Source organism: Pan paniscus, chromosome 4 (assembly GCF_029289425.2).
Source record: "Pan paniscus chromosome 4, NHGRI_mPanPan1-v2.0_pri, whole genome shotgun sequence".
NCBI lineage: Eukaryota > Metazoa > Chordata > Mammalia > Primates > Hominidae > Pan > Pan paniscus.
The window spans coordinates 145,938,550-145,954,488 of record NC_073253.2 but is presented as its reverse complement, the minus strand read 5'-3'; the positions used below and the strand labels follow the sequence as shown (position 1 = coordinate 145,954,488).

At 39.6% G+C, this 15,939-nt stretch overlaps 1 protein-coding gene across 3 annotated transcripts in view; it reads left to right on the top strand.

Moving 5' to 3' along the window:
- DCTN4 (dynactin subunit 4) overlaps positions 1–15,529 on the top strand; it is a 53,500-nt gene extending 37,971 nt beyond the window's left edge. For all 3 annotated transcript variants that reach the window (XM_003829009.6, XM_003829010.5, XM_034960807.3), the window contains 5 exons: positions 1,312–1,385; positions 4,517–4,571; positions 5,901–6,008; positions 8,615–8,712; positions 12,911–15,529. In XM_003829009.6, the coding sequence (XP_003829057.1) occupies positions 1,312–1,385; positions 4,517–4,571; positions 5,901–6,008; positions 8,615–8,712; positions 12,911–13,124 (549 nt within the window). In that variant the 3' untranslated portion in view covers positions 13,125–15,529. The remainder of the gene's footprint in view (positions 1–1,311; positions 1,386–4,516; positions 4,572–5,900; positions 6,009–8,614; positions 8,713–12,910) is intronic.
- Positions 15,530–15,939: the final 410 nt, after the last annotated feature.

The following is a 15,939-nucleotide window of genomic DNA, read 5'->3' as shown; positions in this document are numbered from 1 at the left end:
TAACATCCAAGTTACGGCAGAGGAAATCCCAATAGCCAATAAATATGAAAGATATTCAAATTTATACACTAATCAGGGAAATGTACATTAAAACTGCAATGAGAAAATGAAAAATTAAAAAAAAATTAACTGCAGTGGAATATCGTTTCATAATCATCAGATTAGTCAGTTATATTTCAGTATCCATTAAAATAGCAAATGCATACACCCTTTGATCTACTCTTAGGAAATTGTCTTATAGATACTTAGACACTTAGGAAATGATTCATGTACAAGAACACTCATTGCTGCATTACTTACAGTAGCAAAATAATGGAAACATCCTGAATGTCCATCAATTTCTATCTTATGTAAGTTATAGAAATTGTTACAGTGGGACACAGAGGCCTCTCTATATGTACTGAAATGGAATTAATTCCAAGATAGAATAAATGAAAAAAGCAAGAGAATAAATATAAAATGTTCCCTTTTGTGTTATTGTGAAAAAAACAAGGTGATGTATGCTTGTACTTTTGTGTGCATAGGCTATCTGGAGAAAACAAGGGGACAGACAGATAATGGGTAATCTTTACACTGGACACCTTTTTTGTTCTGTTAAAAAAATTTTTAACCAGGTATATGTAGTATGTATTTAAGAAAGTAGTAAATAATTGTTACTGTCCTAGTGCAGTGGCTCATGCCTGTAATCCCAGCACTTTGGGAGGCCAAGGCAGGAAGATTACTTGAGCCCAGGAGTTGGAGGCTGTAGTGAGCTTTGATTGTGCCACTGCACTCCAGCCTGGGTAACAGAGTGATACCCTATCTCAAAAGTAATCATTGTTACTGTACTTTAAAGCATAGGATCTGGAATTTTACTACCTAGATTTAAATCCCAGTGTCCATTTTTATTGGCTCTGTGAAGTTGGACAGGTTACTTACCCTTCCTGTATACCATTTTGATCATCTATAATATGGCAACCTTAATGTAATACCTATACCTAGCTCATAAAGTTGATGTGATATTTAAATCCAGTTAAACCAGTGAGCACGTTGTTTAGCAAATACAGTACGTACTCAGTATGTGTTATTTTAGTAGTTTTTAAGTACCACAGAGGTATAATAATATTGGATAGTGGGGTTGCACATATCAGGAAGTGCGAACATCTTTTATAAACTTTGGCTGCTATACACTATTCAAAAACATATGGTCTTATAGCAGAACAAAACAAAACAAAATTCTCATAAATGCTGTCCTTCTGAATTTAGCAGCTCTATGGATCAACAAAGTGTGTTGTTGTCTTCTGATACGTGTTATATTTGTTTTCTTTTTAGAAATGTGAACATAATTTGAGCAAGCCAGAATTTAACCCAACGTCAATCAAATTCAAAATCCAGCTGGTCGCTGTGTAAGTATTTTGGGATTGGTGTTTTCAGTTACTGTTTTGAGTTATTTTGGTTTATTCTTCTTCCCCAGTATGAAGTGTGTTTACTCTTGGCCTAAAAAAAAAAAAATTACATCAAAATAATCTTGACATTCTGTTCCTGTTTAGGTTTTTAATTTAGTTACATGCCATGAAGTTTAAGATAAATAGATTCAGGGGTATTGGGATCAGGGACACAGTGTCCCAGTATGATCTGGAGCAACAAGGTATGTTGATTATTTGGTGGAAAGTCACTAGTCATCATTACAAATTATAAAGTATCTGAGTTTGGGAATAATCCTTCAAAAAAAATTAAAAAATAATGAAGTATAGCTGATTGAAGAGTATCCCTGTAACAGTGTTCATTTTACTTACCTGTGTTATAACACTTCGTTGACTGGAATGAAAGTGATTAAGTTAGTGTTAACTCTCTGGGACTTGTGAGTAGAAGAGAATTTCGTGTATAAAAACTACCTATCAGGCTATCTGAATGGTCCTAATTAGAGACAAATACTGCCACTTAAAACTTACCCAGTGTTCATCTAATTAAATGTAAACTTTTCATATCTCATCATACTTTTCTAATACATAAATTTTTTAAATTACCTGGCAAACAAAAATATTTTCACAAATTAGGAAAGTATTGTCTAGCTTTGGAGTAAGAGAGCCCTTCTTTAGCAAGACAGGAAACCCAGAAGCCATTAAAAGAAAAGAAACACCTTTGACCTTAGCAAAAAGAAATAGTGGTTATAAAAGATGAAATTAAAGCCAGGTGCAGTGGCTCACACTTGTGATCCCAGCACTTCGGAAGCCTGAGTCAGGAGGATCACTTGAGCCCATGAGTTAAAGACCAGCCTGGACAACATAGTAAGACCCCATCTCTACAAAAAATTTTTAAAATCAGCCAGGTGTAGTGGCATGCACCTGTAGTCCTAGCTACTTGGGAGGCTGAGGTGAGAGGACCCCTTGAGCCCAGGAAGTCAAGGCTGCAGTAAGCTATGATTGTCCCACAGCGCTCCAGCCTAGACAGTGGAGCAGGACTCTCTCTCTAAGGAAAAAAAAAATTTTTTAAGACAAAATTAGCAACAAAGTCCTGAGACAAATAGTAAAGCAAGAAAGAATATTCAGCAGTCGTGACAAACAAAAGTTTAATATCCCAGGCATAGAGAATTCCCAGAAATTGAAAAGATAAAAATAGAGGGAGGCAGTAAAGTGGAATGTGGAACAAGGGATTTGAACAGGTAGCTTATGGAAAAGGAATTTCAAATGGCCAGAAGATACACTGTATATGGAAAGAAACTAAGATTTGATAGGAAAAGTTTTAAAAGGTAATTAGCATCTAGTGCTCATGAGAATGTGGGTAAACACATACTTGCACACATTGTTGGTGGGATCTTGAATTGCTAGTCTTTTTGGAGAGTGGTCTGGAAATATCAAAACAAATTACATAGACCTTTTAACCCAACAGTACTGTTTCAGGGATATATTCTGTAGAAACAAAGTCACCAATATATAAAGATGCATTTCCAAAGGTGTGTTTTAGAATATGTTAATGGCGAAAAGCTGCAAACAGTTTAACCAAAAGTTAATCAGTGTCAAACTGATTAACCATTAACAAGGAAATAGTTGGTTAAATTGAGATAACTTGTACTGTAGAATATTATGCAGCAATTAAAAATAAGTATTAGGAAACAAAAAGGTTGGGAAGTGCATGTCTAGTGAGTTAGGAGGAGCTAGGAGGGCCAGGAAGAGGGTGTGTCACTTACTGTTTTTGTCTAAACATATTTCCCTCGTCTCTGAAATGGGAATAATGTCTTCCTCTTGGGATTCTTGAAAAGAATCAAATGAGTAATTATGTTTGCAAATGCCTTGTAACTCACCATAAAATATGTTCATTTTCCTAACTACTCTTAATACATGATTGGTTAGAGACCTACAGAAATGGCACTTGTGAAGTCTGGGATGAACTCCTTTCTTAAGAATTATACTCATTACAGAAACCCTGAATGGCAGCCTGTACTTAGCATCAATTTCTTAAGCTTGCTTTGAGAAAAAGTGATTTTTTTCTGACATCATTTTAGAATTGCCTGGCTATCTTAATACAGATGCTCTGAGGCCAGGTGTTTGGCTCATGCCTGTAATCTCAACATTTGGGGAAGCCAAGGCAGGAGGATCGCTTGAGCCTTAGGAGTTCAAGCCCAGCCTGGGCAACACAGTGAGTCCTCATCTGTACAAAAAATCAAAAATTAGCTGAGCATGGTGGCACACACCTGTACTCCAAGCTACTTGGGAGGCTGAGGTGGGAATGTCACTTGAGCCTGGGGGGTCGAGGCTTCAGTGAGTCATGATTGTGCCGTTACACTCCAGCCTGGGTGACAGCAAGACCCTGTCTCAAAAAAAAAAAAAAATACAGAGCTCTGGTATCAAACCTCAGACCTACTGAATTCAAATTCTTAGAAGTGGGGTCTTTAAATTTCTTTTTATTGTTGTTGCTTTTGTGTGTGTGTGTGTGTTTTGAGATTCAGGAAGACAAAAGTTTCTTAAATTCCTGTTAAGTTACTTAGGTAATCCTGCTGGTCACCATGAAAAATAGCTCGTTTAAAGTTTAAATATCTGATTCTAAGATGTACTTTTCCCCCCACTTTTAGTGTTTCTGCAATAGATTTCGTATTACGTTAATGTATGCACAATAATGAACATTTATGTGAGCTTTGTTCCAAGCACTTTTCAAAAGCATTCTTGCATGTATTCTTCACAATAACCTCAAGTGAAAGATACCATTGTTTTCCTCATTTTAGAATTGGGAAAACCAAGGCACAAGGAGATAAATATCTTGCCTTAGTCATTACAAAGCAATATCTTGATATGTAAATGCTAATCTGGGGCCTGGGCAGTTTCAACTAGAAATATACGTAAGATTTCAGAAAGAACTCATACCAGTTTGGTCTTATGTCTTTTCTTAAGTTCTTACTGTGATGATATGGTTCATTAAAATTATTTTTTTCTGATATATTCTAATTAACATGAAATCCTTTATGTACTGCACTAGCTTTAAAAAATAATAATAATTTTAAGAGACTCCAATGAACATTAATGCATTTTTTATTTATGCACAGCAATTATATTCCAGAAGTGAGAATCATGTCAATTCCCAACCTTCGCTACATGAAGGTTAGTACCTTGCTCATTAACAGGAAGAAAAAGGATTGATCAGTGATGTGTGTATATGTGTATGTGGGTGGCTGTGTGTGTATTTGGCACAGGATCCAGTGAGCAAGGGATAGAAAAGAAGACAGTTTGGGATAATAAAGACTAAATTTGTTGACACTGAGATTCTTGACAACAGCATCTTTGATGAAAAGTAGGGAGAAGGAGCAGGGTGCACATTATGTTAAGGTGAAATTATAGGTGGGGAAAAGAAAGGAGAGAATGTTGGATCCCACAGGCATCTTTTCTTCTTCTCCAGCCTAGAGATTCTCTTCGATCTCCTGTTTGTTATGTTTCAGGTACTAGGATTCAGTTAGATTTATATACCACAGCCCTTCTCTTCCTTGGAGTCCTCATCTACTCCCCTTCCTTCCACACACACACCCAGTGAATTGTAGAATATTCTGCAGCAAACTCTTTAACTCTTTTCTTTCATGCTGCTCCTGAAAACACAAATATTTATTACATGGGCCTTCATTTGAAAGATTTGTTTTGCTTATCTAGAGAGGGTACCAAACAAGGACAAATTATCACAGTTCAAGAAGTCTTAAGTTTTTATAAGGTCGGGCACGGTGGCTCATACCTGTAATCCCAGCACTTTGGGAGGCCAAGATAAGTAGATTGCTTGGGTCCAGGAGGTCAAGACCAGCCTGGGCAACATGGGGAAACCCCATCTCTACAAAAAATACAAAAAATTTGCCAGGTGTGGTGGCGCACACCTGTGGTCCCAGCTACTCAGGAGGCTGAGATGGGAGGATCACCTGAGCCCAGGAGGTTGAGGCTGCAGTGAGCCATGATCATGCCACTGCACTCCAGCCTGGGCAACAGAGTGAGACCTTGTCTCGAAAATAAATAAATAATAAAAATTTAAAAAAGTTTTTGTAGTCTTGGTGTGCCATTTTTGCTCTGTTCATGCATCTGACTGGCCTGTGGCTCCCATATTTTATTTATGAGGGCCTCCTTTTCAGTCCTTAAGTGGCAGCCTGTGGGTGAGACAAGAGTTTTAACTTCACTTAGATAATGAACATTCCTCAATTTCTGGATCTAGTAACTGGCCCTTTCAGTGGAATCTGTCCCATTTCCTCAGTGAAATAGCAACTCCAGAGAGTATTTGGTCTAACATATAGATAATAGAACAGGGATCAGTAAGCACGTAGAGAATACAGTGATGTAGAGGTATAAGTAGGGCGTCATTGCCCAGGAGTAATGGCGGGGATGGTAATTTTGCGAAATATTCGGTATAGCAGCTAAGAAAGTGGCGAATGTCTGAGAGATGTGTTTCCTATTCCCCAGGAGAGCCAGGTCCTCCTGACTCTTACGAATCCAGTTGAGAACCTCACCCATGTGACTCTCTTGGAGTGTGAGGAGGGGGACCCTGATGATATCAACAGCACTGCTAAGGTAGGAGCATTTTGCCTCAGCCTGACTGACCCACACTTTCCCTGGAGTGTCCTCATTTGACCTGGCTTAAAAGACTCCACACTCTCTCCTTTCCACATCTAGTCAGCAAGTTCTTTTGATTCCACCTCCTAAATTTTTTTACTTTATCCTGAAACACACTGCCCTATTTGAAGGTCTCATCGTTTCTTACCTGGACAGTGACAATAACTTCCTAAATGACCTTGCTATTTTTATACCACCACCTCTGTTTCAACCCATTTCTTCTCTCTTGCCACCAGGGCAATACTTCTAAAATCTAACTCTGTGCATGCTGGTCATTTAGCATTGCTCTTGACTGAGATGAAGTCCAGATTTTTGGCATAGCATAAGAGCTCCTTAATGACATTACTTCTCTGTTCTTCCAGTGTGGTCTTCCTTCAGATCCTCAAATTTAGCATTCCCTGAATCGTACATATTAGTGGTTGTGATCCAGACAGATCCAATGGGTTATAAACTTTGACACCGAAGAATTGTGTATGCTATTCATTTTACTTAGCATGCCTCCTTCCTATCCTGACTCCCCTAACATACATGCCCCTTCAGTCTCTCATACATTCATTCTTCAACACTTGTGAAATATCATTTCCTTTTAGAAATGATACGTTTAAAATCATTTAGAAGCTGGTATGCCTCCTCTAGATTCCTCTACCTTACAAAGAGTATACATAACATAGCACTAACTAGTCTGGGCTTGGTGGCTCACGCCTGTAATCCTAGCACTTTGGGAGGCCGAGGTGAGTGGATCATCTAAGGTCAGGAGTTCAAGACCAGCCTGGCCAACATGGTGAAACCCGTCTCTACTAAAATACAAAAATTAGCCGGGCATGATGGCAGGTACCTATAATCTCAACTACTGGGGAGGCTGAGATGGGAGAATCGCTTGAACCCAGGAGACGGTGATTGCAGTGAGCTGAGATCGTGCCACTGCACTCCAGCCTGGGCGGCTGAGGTGAGACTCCATCTCAAAAAACAAAATAACTAAATGTTAAAGTGGGTGATTTTGACTCAGTGTGAGTTGAATGGATGTAATATGGCCTCTCTTTATATTTTGCTACTTCTAGTACTTGAAATTTTAGAACAAGAGCCTTTCTCTATAGATCATCTATTACTAATTTATAATTCAGCATGATATTTATAATAGAAATGGTTTAAAAAGATGCCTATATCTTTAGTTCTTATTCAAATAATATTAGAGAATTTCTGTCCTCTTTTTTTTTTTTTCTTCTGCTTTTTAATGATTTCACTTACTAGCATCACCTCCAAAGAGAGATAACACTTATTTCACTTATTTGGTCCTTGTTGCTTTTTTTTTTTTGAGACGGAATCTCACTCGGTCGCCAGGCTGGAGTGCAGTGGCGCAGTCTCAGCTCACTGCACTCTCCGCCTCCCAGTTTCAAGCAATTCCCCTACCTCAGCCTCCCAAGTAGCTGGGATTACAGGCGCCTGCCACCACGCCCGGCTAATTTTTGTATTTTAGTAGAGACGGGGTTTCACCCTGTTGGCCAGGATGGTCTCAATCGCTTGACCTTGTGATCCACCTTCCTCGGCCTCCCAAAGTGCTGAGATTACAGATCTGAGCCACTGTGCCCTGACGTTCCTTTTTTTATTAACACTAATAAGCAGCTCCAGTTAAGACAGACAGAAATAAGTACCTGATGCATAAGCACAGCATATCTTTATAAAGCTCTCTTTATACCTCCCCTCCCACATTTGTATCTATAATTAGAAATTTGATCAACACTGTTAACTGTTAACCTCTGATAGAGCAAAGTTGAGGCCTAATTACAACATAAGTCTGAAGAATGCTAATTGTTTTCCATGACCATAATCACCCAGTATCTCATGTAAGTTTATGTATCAGGTACCAGGAATCAGCTGGTACCATGTCAAAAAACATTGTGTTGGAACCAGTGTTTCTCCTTTGTGTTGTTCTTAATGATGGACTGTTTCAGATTTATCAAAAAAAATGAAGAATAATATGGCAAGTACCCATTTCTCCCCATCCCCTTAAGAAATTAAACATTAGGGCTAGGCGCGGTGGCTCACGCCTGTAATCCCAACAGTTTGGGAGGCCGAGGCAAGTGGATCATGAGGGCAGGAGTTCGAAACCAGCTTGGCCAATATGGTGAAACCCCATCTCTACTAAAACTGCAAAAAATTATTCAGGCATGGTGGTGGGCACCTGTAGTCCTAGCTACTCATGAGGCTGAGGCAGGAGAATCGCTTGAACCCAGGAGGCAGAGGTTGCAGTGAGCCGAGATCATGCCATTTGCACTCTAGCCTGGGCGACAGAGTGAGACTCCATCTCAAAAAAATAAATAATAAAATAAAACATTAAAGACACAATTGAAGCCCCCATGTTCTCCCCAGTTCCTCATTGCAGACCCCATGAAGTAAGTACTAACTTAGCTTTCTCTTAAAACCTTTGTTCTTATAAACTCCATAGAAGTAGTATATGTTTCCTGAAACTTGCTGTGTGCTTCCATTTGTCTAAATCAATGTCGTACTTTGCTATATTCTGTCACACTGGTCCCTTCTCAGGCAGGCCTCTCTGTGTTGCTCTCCAGGTGGTGGTGCCTCCCAAAGAGCTCGTTTTAGCTGGCAAGGATGCAGCAGCAGAGTACGATGAGTTGGCAGAACCTCAAGACTTTCAGGACGATCCTGAGTGAGTGATCTTTTTGTGATCCCCATACAACAAATGGCTGATAATAGAATGCCCACTTATATCCAGTTTTCTTGTCTGGATTTTTTAAAATAACTTTTTTCTTCCTGTTTCTAAAAATAATTATTGTAGAAAATTGGGGAAATATATATAAGACCATGAAGAAGAAAATAAAATTATCCCACCACCAGAGATAAACACCATTAGCATTTTGGCATTTGTCCTTCCAAATATTTCTCACCTCATTGGGATCATTCTATAAATACAGTTTTTTAGCCTTTTTCACTTGAATATATTTTCCCATGTTAATAAAAAATTTTTAATTATATGATTTTAATGGTTGTGGACAGGATACAATATTCTGTCCCTATAGATTGATCATTGGGTTTGTTCCCCACCCCCACCCCCTTGGAGTAATTAATAGATTTTACTCTCTCATATCTAATAACTGAAAAGAACCAAACCTTCCAGTAACTGGGGACTGTGACCATCAGAGAATTCAGTCTGTAGACTGAATGATTTCAATGATTCGAACAGAGGATTTAATATAAATAATTGTTCACTTGTGTAACTTAAAAAGTGAAAAAGAACACTGAAGTAGCAATTTTATGCTACTTCATGGGCATAAAATTTCAAAGATAGCTATTCGATGAGCCAGCTACCACCCCTTAGGTGGAGGGAACAAAGGGAAATAGAATTATTAAAATTTAGAACTTAAACAAAGAGCTCCATGTAGCTGAAACTCAGGCCTCCAGTGAGCTGAAGGGGAACACTGCTTCTGTGGTCCTGGCATCTCGTGATGGCAAAGGAGGGGTGGCATGATTATACAAGAATTGGAAAACTTCAACTGCTTATTGCCACTTCCTCCTGGGTAAAGAAGCATTGCTGGGCCGGGCATGGTGGCTTACCCCTGTATTCTCAACACTTTGGGAGGCTGAGGCAGGAGGATTGCTTCACAGGAGTTTGAAACCAGCCTAGGAATAGAGTAAGACTCCGTCTCTACAAAAAAATTTTAAAAATAGCCAGGTGTAGCAGCGCATGCTTGTAGTCCCAGCTACTCAGGATACCAGGGTGGGAGAATCAGTTGAGCCCGGGAGGCTGAGGCTGCAGTCAGCCGTGATTGTGACTGTACTCCAGCCTGGGCAACAGAGTGATACCCTGTCTCAAAAAAAAAAAGACATTTTTGGAGTGATGGCCACAGGGAACAGGGACCACAAGCAAACAGGAATCTCTAAAGGAAGAGCAAGACCCTTCCTCCTCCAGACTTCTAGTCTCCCTTTAGAGCCCGCTACTGACAGAACCTGACAAAGAGCCATCCGATCCAGCAGATACAGTCCAAGCAGAATCCTGTGTCACAAAGCAAAATTGAGAGAGGTGCGCTTGGAGCTGAAAAATAATAGCTTAGTAAACTGGCACAGGGAACATTCACAGTCTTTGTTTTGTTTTTAGAGAAGGAGTCTCTGTCGCCCAGGCTGGAGTGCAATGGCGTGATCTCCTGCTCACTGCAACCTCCACCTCCCGAGTTCAAGCAGTTCTCCTGCCTCAGCCTCTTGAGGAGCTTGTATTACAGGCAAGCGCCACCACGCCTGGCCAATTTTTGTATTTTTAGTAGAGATGGGGTTTTGCCATGTTGCCCAGGCTGGTCTTGAACTCCTGACCTAAAGTGATCCACCCGACTTGGTCTCCCAAACTGCTGGGATTACAGGTGTGAGCCACCATGCCTGGCCCATTTACGGTTTTTTGACAGAATGATCAAAAGCTTTCTCAACAAGATATTAGAGAGAAGAGATAACAAGGTGGGTTAGAAAAATAAAGTGAAGCCAGGTGTGGTGGCTCATGCCTGTAATCCCAGCACTTTGGGAGGCTGAGGCAGGCAGATCACTTGAGGTCAGGAGTTCGAGACCAGCCTGGCCAACATGGCGAAATCCTGTCTGTACTAAAAATACAAAAATTAGCCAGGCGTGGTGGCACGTGCCTGTAATCCCAGCTTCTTGGGAGGCTGAGATGGGAGAATCACTTGAACCCTAGGGGCGGGGGTTGCAGTGAACTCAGATCACGCCACTACACTCCAGCCTGGGCAACAGAGCCAGACTCCGTCTCAAAAAAAAAAAAAAAAAGAAAAGAAAAGAAAAATAAAGTGAAGGCAAAGGTGAGATTAGTTTAGTGATTACCAAACGTGGGTTAACTTCAGAAAGCACCAGGTCAAGTGTTGTTTTGTTTTGTTGTTCGATAGCATTCCAGACCCTAACCCCAGAGGATTTTTTTTAGCAGGTCTAGCTAGGGACCAGAAATCCAAATTTGTTTTGGAAAAGCTTCCCAGGTATCAGTGGTTGCCTGGGAAATTAAGGATAAAAAGAAAGACTGATGTTTTTCTTTTTACCATTTTAAACTGTTTGAATTATTTTTTACATGACTCATACAAATCAAAGGTCTGGTTAGTTACTGTAATACAAAATGTGCTGAGTTGTACAGTACAAAATGTGTTCTCTCAAATCCTTGCTTTATGTGGGTCCTCAAATTAATTAGGTACAGAAATTTGTTAAGCCAAGATATACTTCTGGAATGATTGTCTGAGATATCAGATTTCAGCCTGATTACATTATAGAGTAATTAAAAACTGAATTAATTATATTTTACATTATTAGATTTAATAGAACTTTCAGATTTCTGGAAACTAACACTGTATAAATATGTAAATATGTAATCCCAGTAACCTTTCTTAGAGTATCTGAATGTCATTTGGGTAGTAGACAAATTCTGTTTATTTCATTGCCCTTTTACTTTCAGAAACTAAGTTATTAAAGCATAAACTGTATGCACAAATGAGGGGAAATTGAAATGAAAACCTCAATGAAGAGACATTTTTGTGCTAAAATTCCTAATTGCATAAGTTATTTACAAAAACATTCTTGATTTATGGTGTTCCAAAATTTTCCTTAAAGCACTGAGTTATTAAAACTTCCCACAGTATGGCCAGGCATGGTGGCTCATGCCTATAATCCCAGCACTTTGGGAGGCCAAGGCAGAAGGATCGTTTGAGCTTAGGAGGTCAAGGCTACCATGAACTATGATCGTGCCACTGCTCTCCAGCCTGGGTAACAGAGCAAAACCTTGGCTCTAAAAAATAAAAATAAGGCCGGGTGCATTGGCTTATGCTTGTGATCCCAGCACTTTGGGAGGCCGAGGCGGGTGGATCACCTGAGATCAGGAGTTCGAGACCAGCCTGACCAATGTGGTGAAACCCCATCTCTACTAAAATTATAAAAATTAGCTGGGCATGATGGTGTGCACCTGTAATCCCAGCTACTCAGGAGGCCGAGGCAGGAGAATCGCTGGAACCCAGGAGGCGGAGGTTGCGGTGAGCCAAGATTGCACCACTGCACTCCAGCCTGGGTGACAGAGCGAGACTCCATCTCAAAAAAATAAATAAATAAATAACTTTCCACGGTATGAGTCTATGTTCTATAGAAATATTACATTTGCACAGAGGTAAATGTAAAGGGATGTTTGCAGCACCATTGTTTATAATAGAGAAAAGTTGTCAGCAACCTCAGTATATGCCAATTATGGTAAACACATAATTGAATACTGTGCAACCATTACATAGATTGTAGATGATCTGTATATACCAGCGTCAAAAGGTGTTTGTGATAAACAGAGTTAAAAAAAAGCAAGTTATGGAATAGTGTGTACCATCTGTGTTGGTTCGAAAAGCAGAAAAGTATAAGCTCATAGAAAAATATATGGCCAACGTGTTGGCTTATGCCCGTAATCCCAGCACTTTTGGAGGCCAAGGCAAGCAGATCACCTGAGCCATGGTGTTCGAGACCAGCCTGGGCAACGTGGCGAAACCCCATCTCCACCAAAAAATATACGTATTAATATATAAAGCTAGCCAGGTGTGGTGGTGCATGCCTGTAGTCCCAGCTACTCGGGAGGCTGAGATGGGAGAGTTACTTGAGCCCGTGAAACAGAGGTTGCAGTGACCCAAGGTGGAGCCATTGCACTCCAGCCTGGGCGACAGAGCGAGACTGTGTCTCAAAACAAAACAAAACAATACTTGGTAGGTTAAGAACAAAGTGTTTATAGGTTTTCTGTGTGTGCTGAAGGAAAGCATAAGGTGAAAGACTTTTACTGTAAGTCTTAGTGGTTTGGCTGATTTTTTTATCTACCTAATACTTGCTTTTTTTTCTTTCCATAGCATTATAGCCTTCAGAAAGGCCAACAAAGTGGGTATTTTCATCAAAGTTACACCACAGCGTGAGGAGGGTGAAGTGACCGTGTGCTTCAAGATGAAGCATGATTTTAAAAACCTGGCAGCCCCCATTCGCCCCATTGAAGAAAGTGACCAGGGAACAGAAGTCATCTGGCTCACCCAGCATGTGGAACTTAGCTTGGGCCCACTTCTTCCTTAAAAGGTTCCACTGGAGGGCAGATCCCAAAGGACAGTATCACCGTAAACCTGCGTTAAAATGTGGAAGCTGCTGCTTCATTAGGCCTTGTTTATAACGATGTACCCATGCACTACGGAATTCTATTGCTAAGAAAGTGGGAGCATAGGCAAGGCATTGGGAACACAGGGTAGCTGCTGTTGCTCTTGCTCTCACCCCTGTTGACACCAGTAAGTCTGTGTCTCCCTCACTGAACCCTGCACATTGAGTAACAGCAGCATAATTCCATCCTAGGAAAGGGGATGGGTGTTCCTTGGAATGGCATTGTATTTACCACCTGAGAAACTCTGTACTGTCTCTTGATCTGATCTCACTAAGGATCACAATGTCACAGATGAAACTTAAATGGTAACCCAAAGGTAGACCTGCTGTTAACGATCCAGCATTGGTCACAATGTACCAACTGCTTTCTGCATTCCGTTAAATATCATCTAACAGTCTAAAACATATCCCTTCATTGCCATAATGGCTGCCATTTTGCCATAGATTTCCATATAACTGAAAAATTGAATTGTCACTTTATCTTTAGTATTGTGATGATTGGAAAAACCTGTGAAGTTGTTAAGGCACTCTCATTTGCCCTCTTTTTCTAAGTGAATACAGGACACGTATTAGTTGTTCTTAATTTTTTTCCCAGTAAAATATGGATCTTTTAAGAAGAATTTGAGAAGCAAACAATTACATGTCATGTCAAGGGGGTAGCAGATTCCATTCGTTTTCAATATTGCCACAATACCCAGGGATTAATGCTGCCACAGGGGGGCAATCTTTATTTGTCTTACTTCCTACCCCTTCCCTGTTCTGCCTCTTTAACTCAGTTAAGTTGTTCTGTTTGGGACCTGGAAAAGAACCCAAAGAAAACCTGAGTGGACAGGTTCATTTCTGGAATGCAGAAAACATTTTAAAGGTTAGATTTTTAGAATATTCTCAACTAGCATTCTTTCCATTGATTTGAAGGGGAAATTAACTATTATAATCTCTTGAATCCAAAACTGGATATTAAGAACTTTCCCCCTTACTAAGTTTAAGACTTTTGTCATGTGGTGAGTCAAATAAGACCATTTTGATTGTAAACCATAAAATAGTTCAGCAAGTAGCCCACAGTTCTGGCCTAACAGCAGACTTGCTGTTTTCACTTGGTATCCTGGAGTTGGGTTGCTAACCTTAATTTCTATGATGTTTTCTAAAATGAAACTTGATAAAGTAGACCACCAGCTGCACCGTGTTTTCTGTAAAAGTATTGTTAGTAAGCGGCCAAGAGACTTGAGGAAAATACAGATTTTTTGTTTACCTTGGTCTTGTTTTAAGTCTTAAAAAATTAAAGATAACATTATAATGTAGAATACAGATGGGACATAGTCCTTGTAAGCTTCCCTTGAAAATGTTTTAAATATTTAGGAAGCTTTTAAAAGACACTAAATTGTACTCTAAAAGACACTAAATTGTACTAATTGTACAAAGGTCAAGCCAATTTTATGAAACAGTCCTACAGAGTAATATATGTGATGCAGTGTAAGAAGGAAAATACTCATCTCTAACATTATGGTAATAATAAGATTTAGCCTCTTAGGAGTTGGAGCAGGGGGATGGGTAATTACAGATTTGCAGACTATAGAAAGAGTTTCATTTTTTTGTGACCCCACAGAGTCTCAAATTTTTATTTCACTACCTGCTAGAGCCTACTGTGAAATCACTGCTCCATATTTGCCAGTGGAGGAAATGGGCATAGAGTAGAGAATAGCTTCATATGTTTACACGTTTGCATAGACTACACACATGTCATGCGTTTATGGCAGGTAGCTGGTATTTATTCCCCAAAGTAATAATGTTGAAGTATGGGTCTCATCATTCCCATATACAGAAACACAAAACACTTTGGTCGTAAACTTTTTTCTTCAGAAGCCAAATTAACTTGCAGAATAATAGAGCCATTGGTTTAATGTTTCCTCAAGATAGGTTTTAGTGCAAGCTAGTATTCTGTGTGTTCGTAGAAATGATTCAATACCTGCAGCTGGTGAATTAGGAATTGTATTTGTTGCCTTTTTTATATTAGATGAGGTGCAAAAATTTTAATACTAGTCAGTATGCACCACCACAGGAAAGTTAGATCCCATTAGCACTTGAAACTACAGTTTTGGAAACTTAGGCTAAGTTAATTTGGATTTGTTACTTGATTCACCTACTGACCTTTTCTTTTGTTTGAAGTGCTTATCAGCATAATGAGCTAAGTGTCATGCATATTTGTGAAGAAACACCCTTTTTCGTCCCTTTTGGGACAGAGAGGTACTCCTTGATCTTTATGAATGACAGGTTACTGTTTTGCCTTATTGCTTAACTTAATGTAGTGAAATAAAGCAGACAAAGCTTGAGCGTGTCTTTTGTTTGCTCTCATGTAGATACTAAGTAGCATGGCTCAGAGCCAAAAGACAAGCGTGAAGTTAAGAGAGTTGGCTAAGAGAGTTGGTGGGGCATGCTCCCTTCCATTCCTTAAATGAAGTAATCTAAAATCTCTTAGCAGGTTAGTTCACCATAATATATAAGTAGATGTTGCTTTGAGCTTCTTATATACATATTCACAGAACCATTATATAAATGTCGTTAGACCTCTACCAGTTTTTATCCTGGGTCATTGCTTCTAAAGATATCCTTTACAATATACACAGTGGTCTGACTCCACCAGTGGCCACTCATCCACCTTCATCTGTACCTTCATAACTCTTCCTTCCCTCCTCTTACTTAGATGAATTATTCATACTCTTCCTGTTGGAACCCAGCCCCA